Source organism: Xenia sp. Carnegie-2017, unplaced genomic scaffold, assembly GCF_021976095.1.
Source record: "Xenia sp. Carnegie-2017 unplaced genomic scaffold, XeniaSp_v1 HiC_scaffold_22, whole genome shotgun sequence".
NCBI lineage: Eukaryota > Metazoa > Cnidaria > Anthozoa > Malacalcyonacea > Xeniidae > Xenia > Xenia sp. Carnegie-2017.
In genome coordinates, this window is record NW_025813485.1 from 8,954,877 (window position 1) to 8,969,051 (window position 14,175).

General features: G+C 34.7%; 1 protein-coding gene across 4 annotated transcripts in view; it reads left to right on the forward strand.

Moving 5' to 3' along the window:
- The window catches only part of LOC124447050 (dynein axonemal heavy chain 12-like), a 96,517-nt gene that overhangs the window by 58,711 nt on the left and 23,631 nt on the right, over positions 1 to 14,175 (forward strand). For all 4 annotated transcript variants that reach the window (XM_046997954.1, XM_046997952.1, XM_046997953.1 and 1 more), the window contains 19 exons: positions 115 to 171; positions 277 to 398; positions 794 to 986; positions 1,266 to 1,427; positions 1,985 to 2,185; positions 2,582 to 2,715; positions 2,941 to 3,040; positions 3,362 to 3,424; positions 3,917 to 3,997; positions 4,082 to 4,258; positions 4,415 to 4,636; positions 6,927 to 7,238; positions 8,182 to 8,400; positions 8,573 to 8,718; positions 12,090 to 12,162; positions 12,585 to 12,726; positions 13,102 to 13,217; positions 13,474 to 13,550; positions 13,661 to 13,820. In XM_046997954.1, coding sequence (XP_046853910.1) covers positions 115 to 171; positions 277 to 398; positions 794 to 986; positions 1,266 to 1,427; positions 1,985 to 2,185; positions 2,582 to 2,715; positions 2,941 to 3,040; positions 3,362 to 3,424; positions 3,917 to 3,997; positions 4,082 to 4,258; positions 4,415 to 4,636; positions 6,927 to 7,238; positions 8,182 to 8,400; positions 8,573 to 8,718; positions 12,090 to 12,162; positions 12,585 to 12,726; positions 13,102 to 13,217; positions 13,474 to 13,550; positions 13,661 to 13,820 — 2,757 coding nt within the window. The remainder of the gene's footprint in view (positions 1 to 114; positions 172 to 276; positions 399 to 793; positions 987 to 1,265; positions 1,428 to 1,984; positions 2,186 to 2,581; positions 2,716 to 2,940; positions 3,041 to 3,361; positions 3,425 to 3,916; positions 3,998 to 4,081; positions 4,259 to 4,414; positions 4,637 to 6,926; positions 7,239 to 8,181; positions 8,401 to 8,572; positions 8,719 to 12,089; positions 12,163 to 12,584; positions 12,727 to 13,101; positions 13,218 to 13,473; positions 13,551 to 13,660; positions 13,821 to 14,175) is intronic.

Below are 14,175 nucleotides of genomic sequence, written 5' to 3' on the forward strand. Positions count from 1 at the left end.
GTAACTAGATAAGACAGTTCGAACATTTTACTGTTCACATCTTTGGTTTTGTATTCCATAGAAATTGAATGGATTCTACCATCAACGCGCATTGAATGAATTATTTTTGAACAGATTACAGAGGATGACGTTCGAAGTTTGATGTTTTGTGACTTTTTGAATCCGGATTTGGTAATATTCATACCTAATTGTGACGTGTATACTTATTCTTAATGTGCATACCGTGGATTCAAACGTTATATTACTAACAGCAATTTATCAAAAAAATATTTTCAGTTGGTTGAAGAACGCTTGTATCAGGAGGTGAAATCCATGGATGATTTATACCGGACTGTTGAAAAATACTTGGAGGAATACAATCAACTGCATAAAGCTCAAATGAACCTCGTTATATTTAGGTGAGACATGCTGGTAAAAACACCTCTGTACTTTTCCTATAGGTTTCTTTTGGAACTCGTTGAACGTCAGAAGATCCATACTTGAGAAAGAGGATATTCATATCTGCATGCTATGTCGTATTGAGTTCCCTTGAAGACAATTGTTTTCTGCTGGGTTTTCTGCTTATAACATGCTTATATGAATATAGACCTCCCCAATTATTGGTCTACCTGTGTCCATAGTGAAAACGCTAAAAAATTGGTCGGCAATTTGTCAAATTTACTCACTGAATATAAGTTTAAATAATGACTACTGTTTGAACGTATTTGCTTAACGTCAGTTATTTTGATTTTCTTTAAATGGAAACAACATCTTTTGAACTGATCAAATCAAGAAACTGTTCTCATTTATATAGATATGTTTTGGAGCACCTGGTTCGAATAAGTCGCATTCTCAAACAAGATGGTGGAAATGCTTTACTTGTGGGCGTAGGAGGGAGCGGTAGGCAGTCTCTGTCTCGCTTAGCAGCAGCTATATCCGAATTTATTGTGTTCCAACCAGAGATATCCAAAAGTTATGGAATGGCTGAATGGAGGGAAGATATTAAGGTAAGAACGGACTTTACAAGCACCATAAGCTAGAATGTAAAATTTAAAAATTGTAAAACCTTTATTGCAAGACCATGACCTCTTCTTGACGAAAAATCAAAAAAAGCAATACGAGTGAGTTAGAGAGATAGTAAAGTGATATGTAAGTTGTTATAGAGTCCGTTTGGTTTGAAATGTGCAACTGGATCGACAGTTTTTTGGCTAAAAAGCATCATTACTGTTTCCTACTTTCTCCTGTTTGGCTTTTTTAGTACCTAATTTTCAAATTTTTTTCTTTAGTCTTTGCTCAAGACAGTCGGGGGACAAATGAAACCTACAGTTTTTCTATTGACGGACACTCAAATCAAGGAAGAGTCATTTCTTGAAGATATCGACAGTTTGCTTAACACAGGCGAAGTTCCCAACTTATTTGCTGTTGATGAAAAGGCCGAACTTGTTGAGGTAATCACTTTGTTCGTGTTTAACGTGTTTTTAGAGCAGTAACTGTAACTTCTCCCAATAATTGCTGTTCATTGACACACAACAAGCTCAAATTTATAATTGATATTACTACTCTCATAACAATTTCATTACCATTCAAGATCACTGATTTGTTTATGACCAGTGGCAAAGAGGAAAAAATCGAAAACTCATTTCATATATTGCACGGACACATTAGGGATCTCATTGGTTGGGAGTAGTTGCTTCCTGTTATATCGCCCTAAGAAAATGTTGTCAACGTCATATTTGGTGTAGAAAATTATCTAAGCTAGTATAATCTGTTATCCATAACCTACGGTTATTTTTTTGTCCTTTTAGGGAAAGGGTAGGGCATATGATGTTTCCCATACCTCACTCATAAACATTTTCTGCCTTCCTTTAAGAATTCCATCGAAGAAATTTGAGCGATTATCAAATGCTATTTGCGAAAACATAAACAAGCAGAATATTTTATCACTAAATGTTTAGTCATTTAAATGAACACCTAATTCATTTTGTCAAAATAACATTGTTTATAGATGGTGCGACCGATTGCTCAAGCCCAGGCTTCTGACAAAAATGCTGAATTCTCTCCGTTGTCTCTGTTTAACTTCTTTGTCAGCTGCTGTCGTCAAAAACTTCATATTATGCTTTGCATGAGCCCAATTGGCGACGCGTTTCGAAACAGACTGAGACAGTTTCCGTCTCTTATAAACTGTTGTACCATTGATTGGTTTCAGGTATGATTTACCCACACTTTGTGTTTGTTGCTATGTACGTACTAGCATCGAATACCCCTATCAAAATGACCTCGTATCCAGTTGCCTGATTTCGAAAGTAATGTTTAGCATCTAAGTGCCACGGTAATCATTTGTGATTCGAAAATAGAAACAGGAAATTGAGCAAGTTACTTGAATTTCCCGTTTCGGCAACTTCATCAAACACAAAATATTTTCTCATTGAATGCTCACCCATATTTTAACATGCCCTCGTAAATCGTTTTGCTTTGGAAATCGAAGGAAAAGTACATTTTGTATAAATATTTTCGGGTTATTTACTCTGCATCTCACCCACCCCTGCCCTACGCACAAATGCGTATAGTTTGCATTAATACTTTTCATTCTCTGTAAATGCAGCCGTGGCCGGAAGATGCATTGGCGATGGTTGCCACGAAGTTTCTTGCTGACGTTAATCTTACCGGTAAAGAAAGAACTGAAGTGATACCCCTTGTAAAATATTTTCATACAAGCGCTAGGAATCTGTCCGAAAGGTAAAAAGAAATTGGCTACTTCAAAACAATGATTAAATAGCCCTTTGCATGCAATTACAGAAATTCTAGAGAAATTATTCTACAGAACTGTGCTCTTAGCTACAATTGGATCTTATATTACTGTACATTGCAAAAATCTACGTGCAGTATACTAGTGGACTTTGATGTAGATCCGCGTTGCTGTATTTTGATATTACTTACTGTTCCTTTCATCTGTTTTTACAGTTATCTCGAAGAACTTGGCCGCCATAATTATGTTACACCTACATCTTACTTGGAACTTATTTCATCATTTAAAGGATTGCTCAATAAAAAGCAAGATGAAGTAAGAAATGTAGTGGTAGTTTTGATTGCACATCATTTTTATTTGTACAACCGTATTGGTAAGAATTTCTACGTCAAGGACATTTGTAAACGCCTATTTTTTAGAATATTACATTTCTCATATTCTTTCTCCAACAATTTGGCATGGTTGCAATGTATTCAGCTACTTCCGTTATATTTTTTCGAAAATCGAAGCTACAAAAATATTGGAAGAAAATATATTTAATAAGCACAATGGCAGAATTTCCTTTCCGTCGAGTCTACAGTTTAATTAACAGTAAATTTGTCTCAAGAATTTATCGATTTTTTTCGTTCCTTCCAGGTCATGAAAATGAAGAGGCGTTACGAAGTGGGTCTTGAAAAACTGCTTTTTGCATCTACTCAGGTTTGTTAGAGGCAGTACAAACAGATGATTTTATTTCGTCACTTAAGGTAAATTTTATGTATCGTCATATTAATATGTATTACTTCCCAATACTATAATTTACTTCTGCAAGATAATCACCATATACATACAAAAGAAAAACTGCTTTTCTATTTTGTGTTCTTCCATAACTTTTGTTAGAAAAATCAATCGATTATGTGAAATAATTTTTTATGAGTTACTTAGTTTTTGATGGTTCTTATCATCGGTTCCATCTTTTGTTTTATCAATCTAAGAATAATTGTACATGCAGGTTATGTTTTATGAAATAGCATTTCAACTCCTCACGAAAGGCTTGCTTTACAATGTTTCTTAATGATTTTTACTTTGAGCATGATGTATTAATGTGTTTTTAAAGGTACAGAATCAGATTTTTTCTATCAATTTTTTATGCTTGCGTTAGTCCCCAGACAAGACATGAGTCAGGGATTATATGCTTTATTCTTATTCCAGGTAGCGGATATGCAGATAGAACTTGAAGAACTGCAACCGCAACTTGTTCAAACTGCTGCTGAAAATGAAAAGATGTTAACCGTACGGTGTTTATACAAGAGACTTCGTTATCTTAAAACTTCATACAAATTGCTATTTACATTGTATTGCATTGTACATTTCTAGGTTATTGAAAAGGAGTCAGCAGAAGTGGAAGCAGCGAGCAAGATTGTTCGTGAAGATGAGGCTGTTGCCAATGCTCAAGCCGCTGAAGCTCAAGCTTTAAAGGATGAATGCGAGGGTGAACTGGCCGAAGCTTTGCCAGCTTTAGAAGCTGCCCTTGCTGCTCTCAACACTTTAAAGGTATCATCTTAAATTTTTCAGCATTTTCCTCAATGGTTGTCAATACACGGAGGAAGCTTTTTATTTTTTCTGTAAGCCAATACTTGAATGATATGCTACAACTACAATTAGTGGTATGATAGCTTTCATTAAAAATGATTTATTGTGGTTCTATAGCCGTCAGATATAACAATTGTAAAGTCGATGAAAAATCCTCCAGCTGGTGTGAAGCTTGTCATGGCCGCAGTTTGCGTGATGAAGGACGTCAAACCTGACAAGATAAACGATCCCTCGGGTACAGGAGGAAAGATACTTGACTACTGGGGACCTTCAAAAAAGATCTTGGGCGACATGAATTTCTTGACTCAGTTGAAAGAGTACGACAAAGATAATATCCCCGTAAGTTAAGGATTATTTAAAGTGCTACTGCAGCGAATTTTTCGACCACTTTTTATTTGCTTAATAAAATATTCAGCCCTTTAGAAGCAATTTGATATCAAAATGACCATCTTACGTTCACGAAAAGTGGATTAATTTTGCCTCCAAAATTTGTTGCTGCATGCGAACTTTATTGTCGCCATGCATGTGACGTCACAACGATGATTAAGGTCGATATGCTAATATTATTATAATAACGCGCTCGCTTTTCTCCTTGAATTCTTTTGCTTTTAAAACGATTACTTTTAAACAAAACTAACTCTACATCGAACAGAATAGTAGCGTCGAAGCAATGTCATCAAACGAGTCCGCTAGTAGCAGAAATGCGTCCGATAATCGTCCATCGTCAAGCGACGCTTCTGATAGCGTCGTAACGATAGCACTTCGCTTCGTTGCTACTTTATAAACGATAACATCGCATAGTTTATCGCATCAAGATGGGGACCCCGGTGAAAATACAGTTGCAATAAATTCAGATGCGGAAGGAATAATGCAACAGACATTAAAGCAAAGAAATGACGAATCAATACGATTAAATTAGCAGTAAGTATTTATAATTGGGTACATGGCCTTGTACTGTAACACATATCACTGTAAACAGTCAAAATAAAATACCTTTATGCAATTATTATTCATATCATGAATAACTAATTTACTGAACTTTGCTTATTGCTTATAATGCAGTAATTAGTTCTTGTAATCTACTAAATTTCTAGTTTTAACAACATGAGCTGTGTAATACAATAAAGAACAACACAAAGGATTTTCATATTTTAATGAAACTCTTAGGTGCACCTGTCAAAGATACCATATTGAGTTACTTAATGGTGCATTGGAGTATTGTTGCTGTAAAGAAATGGGACCAGTGATAGGAATGATGACTTTTGATGGCAGCATTGAACACATCAATTGCACCACTGAACATGATTTTGGACCCATGACATTCCCAACAGTCTTGGATATTGGCCCACTTCTGAAGGACAAATTGGAATGAGTGATCACAAACTAGGAAATTGATCTTTTGCCACCTTCAAGTTCCATAGCATTACTGCTTCCAACTTAATTTTAGCCTAAACCAAGAAACAAATTTTCCAATTTCAGACATAATAAACAACACATTCATGTCAAGCACAGAGCAACTCAAAATAAATGGAATTGACATGAAAGTATGCAGTAATATTGCACCATACTTGAATGAATTCAAAGTGGACTAGTTTTCATGATGGATTATTGAACATTGTGTAATCACATTGCATTGATACGATGTAGCTTGGAAATTTGGTCGATGTTTGCGGACAAAATTTTCTCACTTTGTCCGCCGTTTCGGATCTTTTTCTTTTTTAAGAACAAGATACAATGATATTCCTTCTATAAATTATGTATTGGTAGGACTTTCTAACTTTGGACCGCCAGCAACACAACTTCTACGTCTGCAAAGGCGTTTATCACTATTAGTTCTATCGCATCTTTACAAAGCTATAAAATCTGTTAGAAGTGACAAATTGTAATTCTGTTTTCGGCTAACGTGTTAGTAAAGCGTTTACTTTAAAGCAAGTAAATAAAAAAGTGGTCGAAAAATTCACTGCTGTAGCACTTTAAAGCGTGTGTTATTTCCTTCTTTCTTTAACTTTTCTTTGTTCAACTGCAAAGAAAAGCCGAGAATTTTTTTCCGCAACAACGAGAAGAAAACTTCTTATACCTGCAAAGACTACAAGTTCTAATTTATAGAAGCTCTGAAGCTTCATGTAACACTTCAGCGAGTTCACTCTCACATATTCATCTTTCAAAGTGTGACCTTCATTTGTCTCAGACAGTAGAAAGTAATAGATTTTTATGAAGCTCAAAAAGTTAAAACAGTCACATTCTTGCTGTCTTGAGATTTCTAAATTTTCTGATATCAATGTTCCCTTCCATCTATGAAGCTAAGTTAGTGGTTTTATAGATACTCTACCTATTTTTACGTTACAAGAATAGACATTAGAAGTTTTGTTAATGAGTCATACCACGCAATATTATGGATATAAGTTTCATTCAACTAAGCAAAACTACATATTACTGATAAATAAGTAAGGAACTGTAAATAGTTTGTATCGACTGTCTAAAACGGTACCAATTGCATATATAATTTTACAAATCAAAGTTTAGTAAGTGTTTACAAATGAAAGTGGAAATGAAACGTGATTTTTCTGTTTCTTTGTCTTCATTTGACAATTGACTGCATTTATCAATCAACTCTCTTTTTTCATGAAAGGTTCACGTTATGTCTAAAATCCGGAAGGAATACACCAGTAATCCGGAGTTTGATGCGACAAAAGTTCGTTCAGCATCCTCGGCCGCCGAGGGTCTTTGCAAGTGGGTTTGTGCAATGGAAATATACGATCGAGTTGCCAAGGTTGTCGCTCCAAAAAAAGCTAAGCTAGCCGAGGCTGAAGCGTCGCTGTCGGAGACGATGGGAATTTTGCAATCGAAACGTCGCGAGCTGGCTGAGGTTGAGGAAAGATTGGCTAACTTAAAAAAACAATTTCAGGAGATGACGGAAAAGAAAGAGCACCTTGAGTTTCAGGTGTGCTTTACATTCCTTTTCTTTAAAATTAAGAAAAATATGTTTGCTTCAGTCTTGCAACATTAAGTGTTTTTCTTTAAGTATATGGGACAGGAGATATTGAGCACGTCCTAACCATTTCTTGGTAAAAAAGAAATAAAATTGATGATTGATATTAAATATATGGGAGCAATAAAACGCGTACGCTGATTGCTCGATAGTTAATTTTTATTAGCCTGTGTAAAATGATCTGTATGCTCAATCAACGTTTGTTTTAAAATCTATCTGTTTTGCATTATCATTGTGGATTGTTATTTTACAAAAGAATTAGAAGATGTTTTCTTGTTTGCAATGGCCCATGCAAACCTCGGAGACGTTTGAAACTCTCGACCTTTGTTCACGGGTTTGCACCAATCTGCTCTCAATTTCTCCCAAAGGTGTCCTCTGTTTGCATAAGCCTGTTCAAACACAGTATAAACATCTTTCATTTCTTAAATCAAACATTCATTTCAAACAATCTGCGGAACCAAAAACAATGCGATCTTTTTTTTATCTCCAATCTTAGACATCGCAAAAAATTGGATCTGCAAAAAAAGAGAATTTTTCTTTTCAAAATTTTTATGGTCTGTAGAAGTTTTTTCATCGGAGTGCGCTGCATTATTTTGTCCCGAGAACTAATTACCTAGAATTACTTGAGAACTGTGATATTATCAGCGCGAATTTTGCGATATATAAAATTTTATGTAACAAATTAGGTAGTGTGCTCGAAAGCGCAACATACTTTTTTCAGTTTTCTCATTTAATTTGTCCAAAGGCCGTATATAATGATAACATCTCGTACAGGTTTCACATCTAAGCATTTAGGCAATAGGTTTATATTCTAGAATTACGAAATTAATCATTGCAGGCATATATGCATGAATTTTAGCTACTCATGTTACGGTTTATGAAATGTCTCCCGCAGGTTGATCTTTGCTCAAAGAAACTCGATCGTGCCCAGAAATTGATTGGCGGTCTTGGTGGTGAAAAAGACAGATGGTCATCAGCTGCAACAGAGTTGCAGCGCATTTATAATAATTTGACAGGCGATGTTCTCATATCGTCTGGAGTTATTGCTTACCTTGGAGCCTTTACTTCCCTCTTCAGGAAAAGATGCACCGATGAGTGGTCCAATATTTGTAAAGTAAAATATTTTTGTCTGAAACAAACCCAAACGTCTGATGAGCAAAATGCTTGAAGAAATTAGTGTTGGAGTTGCTTTTCGCTTTCATGTTGTCACAGATTCTTGATTTGTGCGATTTTATATACATCAAGGATCACATCAATTTTCATTATCTTTCTTTCTCTCTCTTTAGGAAAAGGGAATTTCCTGTTCCTCGGACTTTTCACTAAGTAAAACCTTAGGTGAACCAATAAAGATACGCGCGTGGAATATTGCAGGTTTACCTACAGACACATTTTCCATTGATAATGGTGTTATTGTTGACAATGCACGGCGATGGTGAGTTGCTATGTTTTTATAAATACTTTTTTAATAGTTCGTGATAAATCCCTCGTGCAATGCGAGCTCAACGCTGCTATACACACTTATGATTATTTAAATTTTTCTGCTTGCTTATGGAAACTGCACTGACGTCATAAGACTGACTGCAAACGTTTTAGTACAACAAAGCAGATTTGAGAACGACAAATTATTTTTGAAATAATTTTTCTAAACCACAACTTGTGAAAAAAAATTTTGAATTTAGATTTTATAAACAAAGATTTAACAAACAACAAATTACTTAAAAAATTATAAAAATAGGGCATCTTTTATACAACTCCAGTTTTTTCATCGAACGAATGTGTGCGGACGTCGAAATCCTACTAAACTTACACTATTTTTTATGACTATATATCTTAATTGAAACTATTTCTTATCCATGGATAGATCTTACATTCTTGATTTATTTACATCTATGGTATCCTATCGGTTCAGATAATCTCTCCTTATCAACCAGAATCTTGGAACAAAATATATTTGAGGCATGAAAACTCTTATGTCAACCGACATTCTCATGTAAAACCAGTTTTCAAACCTCTTGTTAGTATTAAGGTCATCGCTGACAAAGACCCTTGCTTTTAGATGAACAGTCCCTTCACTTTAAAAAATAACCATGATCTTGTATCCCTCATGTTTTTTCATATAACACTTTTTATAAAGCGCTGCTCGTAAAGTCAAATCATTTTTGCTTTATAATATATTTTCTTAGTATTTGCTTCTTCTATCAATGTATCGTCTTTTGAGCTTGTAAAATACGTACTATTTTAAACAATACGCCTATCAGGCGTTCACTCGGGCTAGTTGAGATCTCTATTTGGTTATTAGCGTTTTTATATATGTTACTAAATAGCGCAATGAAATTCACGGCAATGCTCTCTCACTATGGCAATATAGTAGAGTGATTACACGACGTTTCGTCTAAGACATCGTCAATTTTTCTCGAGGGATCTGGGTCTAGGACGTCACCTCGTCGTAAAGTATTTGCGATTTAGCAGACCTTTTATAGTACTTCGTCAAAGTGTTGTTTGAAATTAGTTTCATCCAATTCTGCATTTTCCTGCTGGCCCGTTTTTTCTATTTCTTTAAACTAATTTTTTGGTACTAAGAATATACTGCAGTATATTCATTTCAAAAAAATATATAAATAAAAGCAAAGTCATCGACATACTATACAGCTTTGTGACTAAAATTATTTTGACTCCGAGGAAACCCCTGAAATTAGAGTAGACCCCGCGTTGTTTATTTGTTTTTTTTTACGCTTCAGAAAACAAAACATTTGCAGTTTTTACTTAAATGCCTTTATGTAGGCCTTTATAATTGTTTAAGATGCAAACATCAAGGATAATTACTTATTTTTGTCCAAAAATTGAGTTTGTTTCAGCCGTTGTCGACAGGACATCAGGGAGCTTTAGCAAAGACTACGAGTACGATTTACGTCATTTTGGCGCGAAAACATTGTTGCGACAACAAAAACGTAGCTATCATCAATCTGAGTACGATGTTTTGTAAAGAATTCGTAGTCACGACTACGATGTCATTTTAAGCAAAGAAAGTAGGTATATTTCTTCATTCTGTAAGAAATTAGTTTACAGTATTATTTTCTAGCATCCAGGCTTTAATTTAGAACCTTTTTTGAGGGCAGATGTACATTAAAAAGGAAAATATGACCTGCAAAACTTTCATATATTTCGTACGCAAAGTGAAAGGTAAACAAACAATAAAATAGTACGAATATATCGTACATCAAACTTAAAACAGTGAAGATTTTTCAGTCTAAAGAGTCCTATATTCTCGCAAAATCAGTATTACCGATTCGTTGATATCATTATCGACAAATAGAGCCGTAGCTGCTTCGCAAACTTCGGTGTTTTACACAATAAAAAGGCTCGCTCTGTTTTTTATAGCTAAATCTAAATTTTAACGAAGCGACAACGACAACTAACTTCCTCGTGCCATTCAGTGAACTCCATATATATATATATCTGGAATGATAACGACAATACATTTTATAGATATAAAATTGAAGCCAAAGTCCTAGTCTCTTGCGCGGTTTGTACGTCAGTTCCAGTCCTTCAAAGTCGAATATTCACGCGGTTTGTACGTCAGTTTCATTCCCCAGAGTGCCAAACATACATGGCCAATATAAATTTGAATACAAATTGCAAAAGCATAAACATATAAACAACATCACGACAAACAACACACGAGGCCAACTCCTCGCAAAAGGTTATTTTTTACAGCTGAAACTTTACTACAGTGAGTTCGTTGTAACTTACAACTTGTAACGAGGAAAAGCCAACTGAAAATTACACTGTATGCTAAAAAGACAACACAATAAGAAAATATGACGAGAAAATATTCAAGCAAAAATTTTTCTTACATCGGAAGGTTAAATTTTCAAACGGTGTCAGACAGTGTTTGTCTTTTTTGTCTTTTAAGTGGATTTAAAGATCTGTTTTTCCGAAAAAAAAGAAACTTGAATATCCAGTTTCATAAAAAATATTGAGTCTATAACTCGCATTTTTACTTTTTACAAAGCGATTGTCATTTTCATCGATTTTGATAGTGTTTCAAGTACTAAATGGTTGTCATCTCGATATCAATAATTGAATATCCTTAAAGACTTTGATATATTTTAAAGGAAAACCGCAGCGTAATAGCAGATCGGCTAAGTTCACCTGACCTTGCTTTTCGATTTATCACTTTGATTCACTTTCCGTGAACCTTTTCATTCCAAAAATTTCGTTAATTTTTACGCTCTGATCAAGATCCGAACTCTACCATTACCAAGCGACAAATGATTAAAAAAATTAAAATGAACACGCGAGAGACTAGAGCCTGACGTGTAATGACGAATGATGACGACAAATGTTTTTTTTGGCTTCGGTTATCATTCCAGTTATTCAAATGTCGAGTTCACTGGTGCCATTCTTTTACACCGTAAAACTTCGTACTCGTTGTCGTAGTCGTACTCTTGCTAAAGGTCCCTATTAAGTTGTAGATTGAACCAGAAGTAAAAGGCGCATGCCACGCCATTTTTACGATGTCTTAGACGAAACATCGTGTTTGCTAAATCACTGTACTATGTAAAGAATTCTTGTTTCATTATACTTGTCATTATTGACACTCACGCGTGAAACAATCCAAGAAAGATTTTGATTTTTAGGAACTTCGTGTAGTCATGTGAGGTTTATTTAACCTTGCGACAGTACACCAAAATCCGAATTTTTAAGTCGGATAACCTTTGATAGCCCGAGTAAAAAGTTCTCGTGTTCATTAAATGCACTGCGTATTTTATGCAGGTAAAGATGCCTTTCCCTCCTTTTTAGGCCTCTTATGATTGACCCTCAAGGTCAAGCAAATAAATGGGTGAAGAATTCGGAAAAGGACAAACGTCTTTCTGTAAGTCACCAATCAATATTATCCTCAACACTGTATGCAATTTTATAACACTTAAACATCATCTTTACTGGCTATTTGTACATAAAATTATATTTAAGTTGAAAATACATTGGGATTAGTAATATAGCCGGTTAATGTCACAATTACAAAATTGGACAAATGTCGCTTTTGAATATACGTATATCAAAGAAGAAAGTGCATTAATTCACCATTGTTCCAAATTTATACCTCACTCCTCTTTCTCATATTTTGTCAAACTACGTAGCTATATATTATATAAACAGATCGATTTTCAAGGTTTGCTTGCCTCTTGTAGTGGCTACTTTAAATATTCATATCTTGATAATATAATTGCCCTTTTATTTTTCGTTAGCTGTATGCGTACAAATACACGCAATAGTAAAAGTTTTCGTCATTGCTAGGTTATTAAGCTGACTGACGCGGACTATATAAGAACCTTAGAAAACAGTATTCAGTTTGGAACTCCTGTTCTATTGGAAAATGTCGGCGAAGAATTGGATCCTTCTTTGGAGCCACTACTGCTAAAACAGACTTTTAAACAAGGTATGAAAGAAATGAAATCGGTATATCCATAAGAACCTAACTTCGACAAGTGTGCAATATCTATTCAAACTCCCTTGATCCATGAATTAGAAAAGCATCCAGCGAAAAATTTCAAATATTTTTTCCCCTATTACTATGTTTTATTACTCTGTTTTCACTCAGGAAAATAGTTACTGAACTTATATGCTATATACGTGACTTCGAGATCGCGAAATGTGTTTGTCATGTTACAATAAGACAAATGAGAATTGATGTGAAAAACCATATCTATATACTTTACATCCTTTTTATTCACTCTCCTAGCTACATGTATACATATACTTGATTATTTTTGCGTCATATTTTTTGCTATTGCGTCACTCATCTCTTTTGTAGGCGGAGTTATGTGTATTCGCCTTGGAGAAACAGTGATCGAATATTCCAGTGATTTCAGATTCTACATTACCACGAAGCTGCGAAATCCTCATTATCTACCCGAGCTGTCCACCAAAGTAAGAAGTTTTTGGCATTCAACAAAATGACATGAGACAAGTTTCGATTAGCGTAACTATAGAAAAAGCGAGGATATCACTATCCCAGCTGCAAGCTTTTTGTCTCAAAGATTTGTACGTTGTAGTGTCTAACTTGCAAAAATGACTTCTTTCCCTAATTAAAGATTTTCCTAGATGACATGTTCCGAACTCTTTTCAGTTGTTTTTTTGCTGTTTTGTTATGCTGATGGTAATGTGAATTTGCTTTTTTCTACAGGTGACACTTTTAAACTTTATGATTACTCGTGAAGGCTTGGAAGATCAACTTCTTGGAATCGTTGTTGCAAAAGAAAGGTATCTATGGTATTAATATATAGCAGTTAACATTCTTTGTACAAGTAAGAACCTAATTCCTTGTCAACGCTTGGATGTTCAATAACCACATAATTTTCTTTATTTTTTAGACCAGAACTTGAAGAAGAGCGTCAGGGTCTTATTTTACAAAGTGCAGCAAATAAGAAGCAATTGAAAGAAATCGAAGATAAAATATTGGAAACGTTATCATCTTCACAGGGAAATATTTTAGAAGATGAATCTGCCATTCAGATTCTCGATTCTTCCAAGGTAGGATTTTCATTGATTTTGTGATGGCTGTACAAATCTATCAATTCCGTCATGATTGTTGAAATACGGCTGTTATACCATGAACTGTTGATTCACCAGATTAATTATCTATGTTGTCCTGATTAAAGAATGGCCTTACATTTTTCGTGAGATATCAAAGGCATTAAAATCCATTCAATTTCCAATCTTTATCAGGTTTCTGCAATAATAAAGACCTTTAGGTCCTTGAGTCATGTAAACATGAACAACGCGTCGCATGAAAAATTCACATGTTTTCATTTTAAGAGTTAAGCATAACGTAATAGCTATTTTTAAATTAATCACTGTAACTTTTTCAAAAGTGATTAGAAAAAAA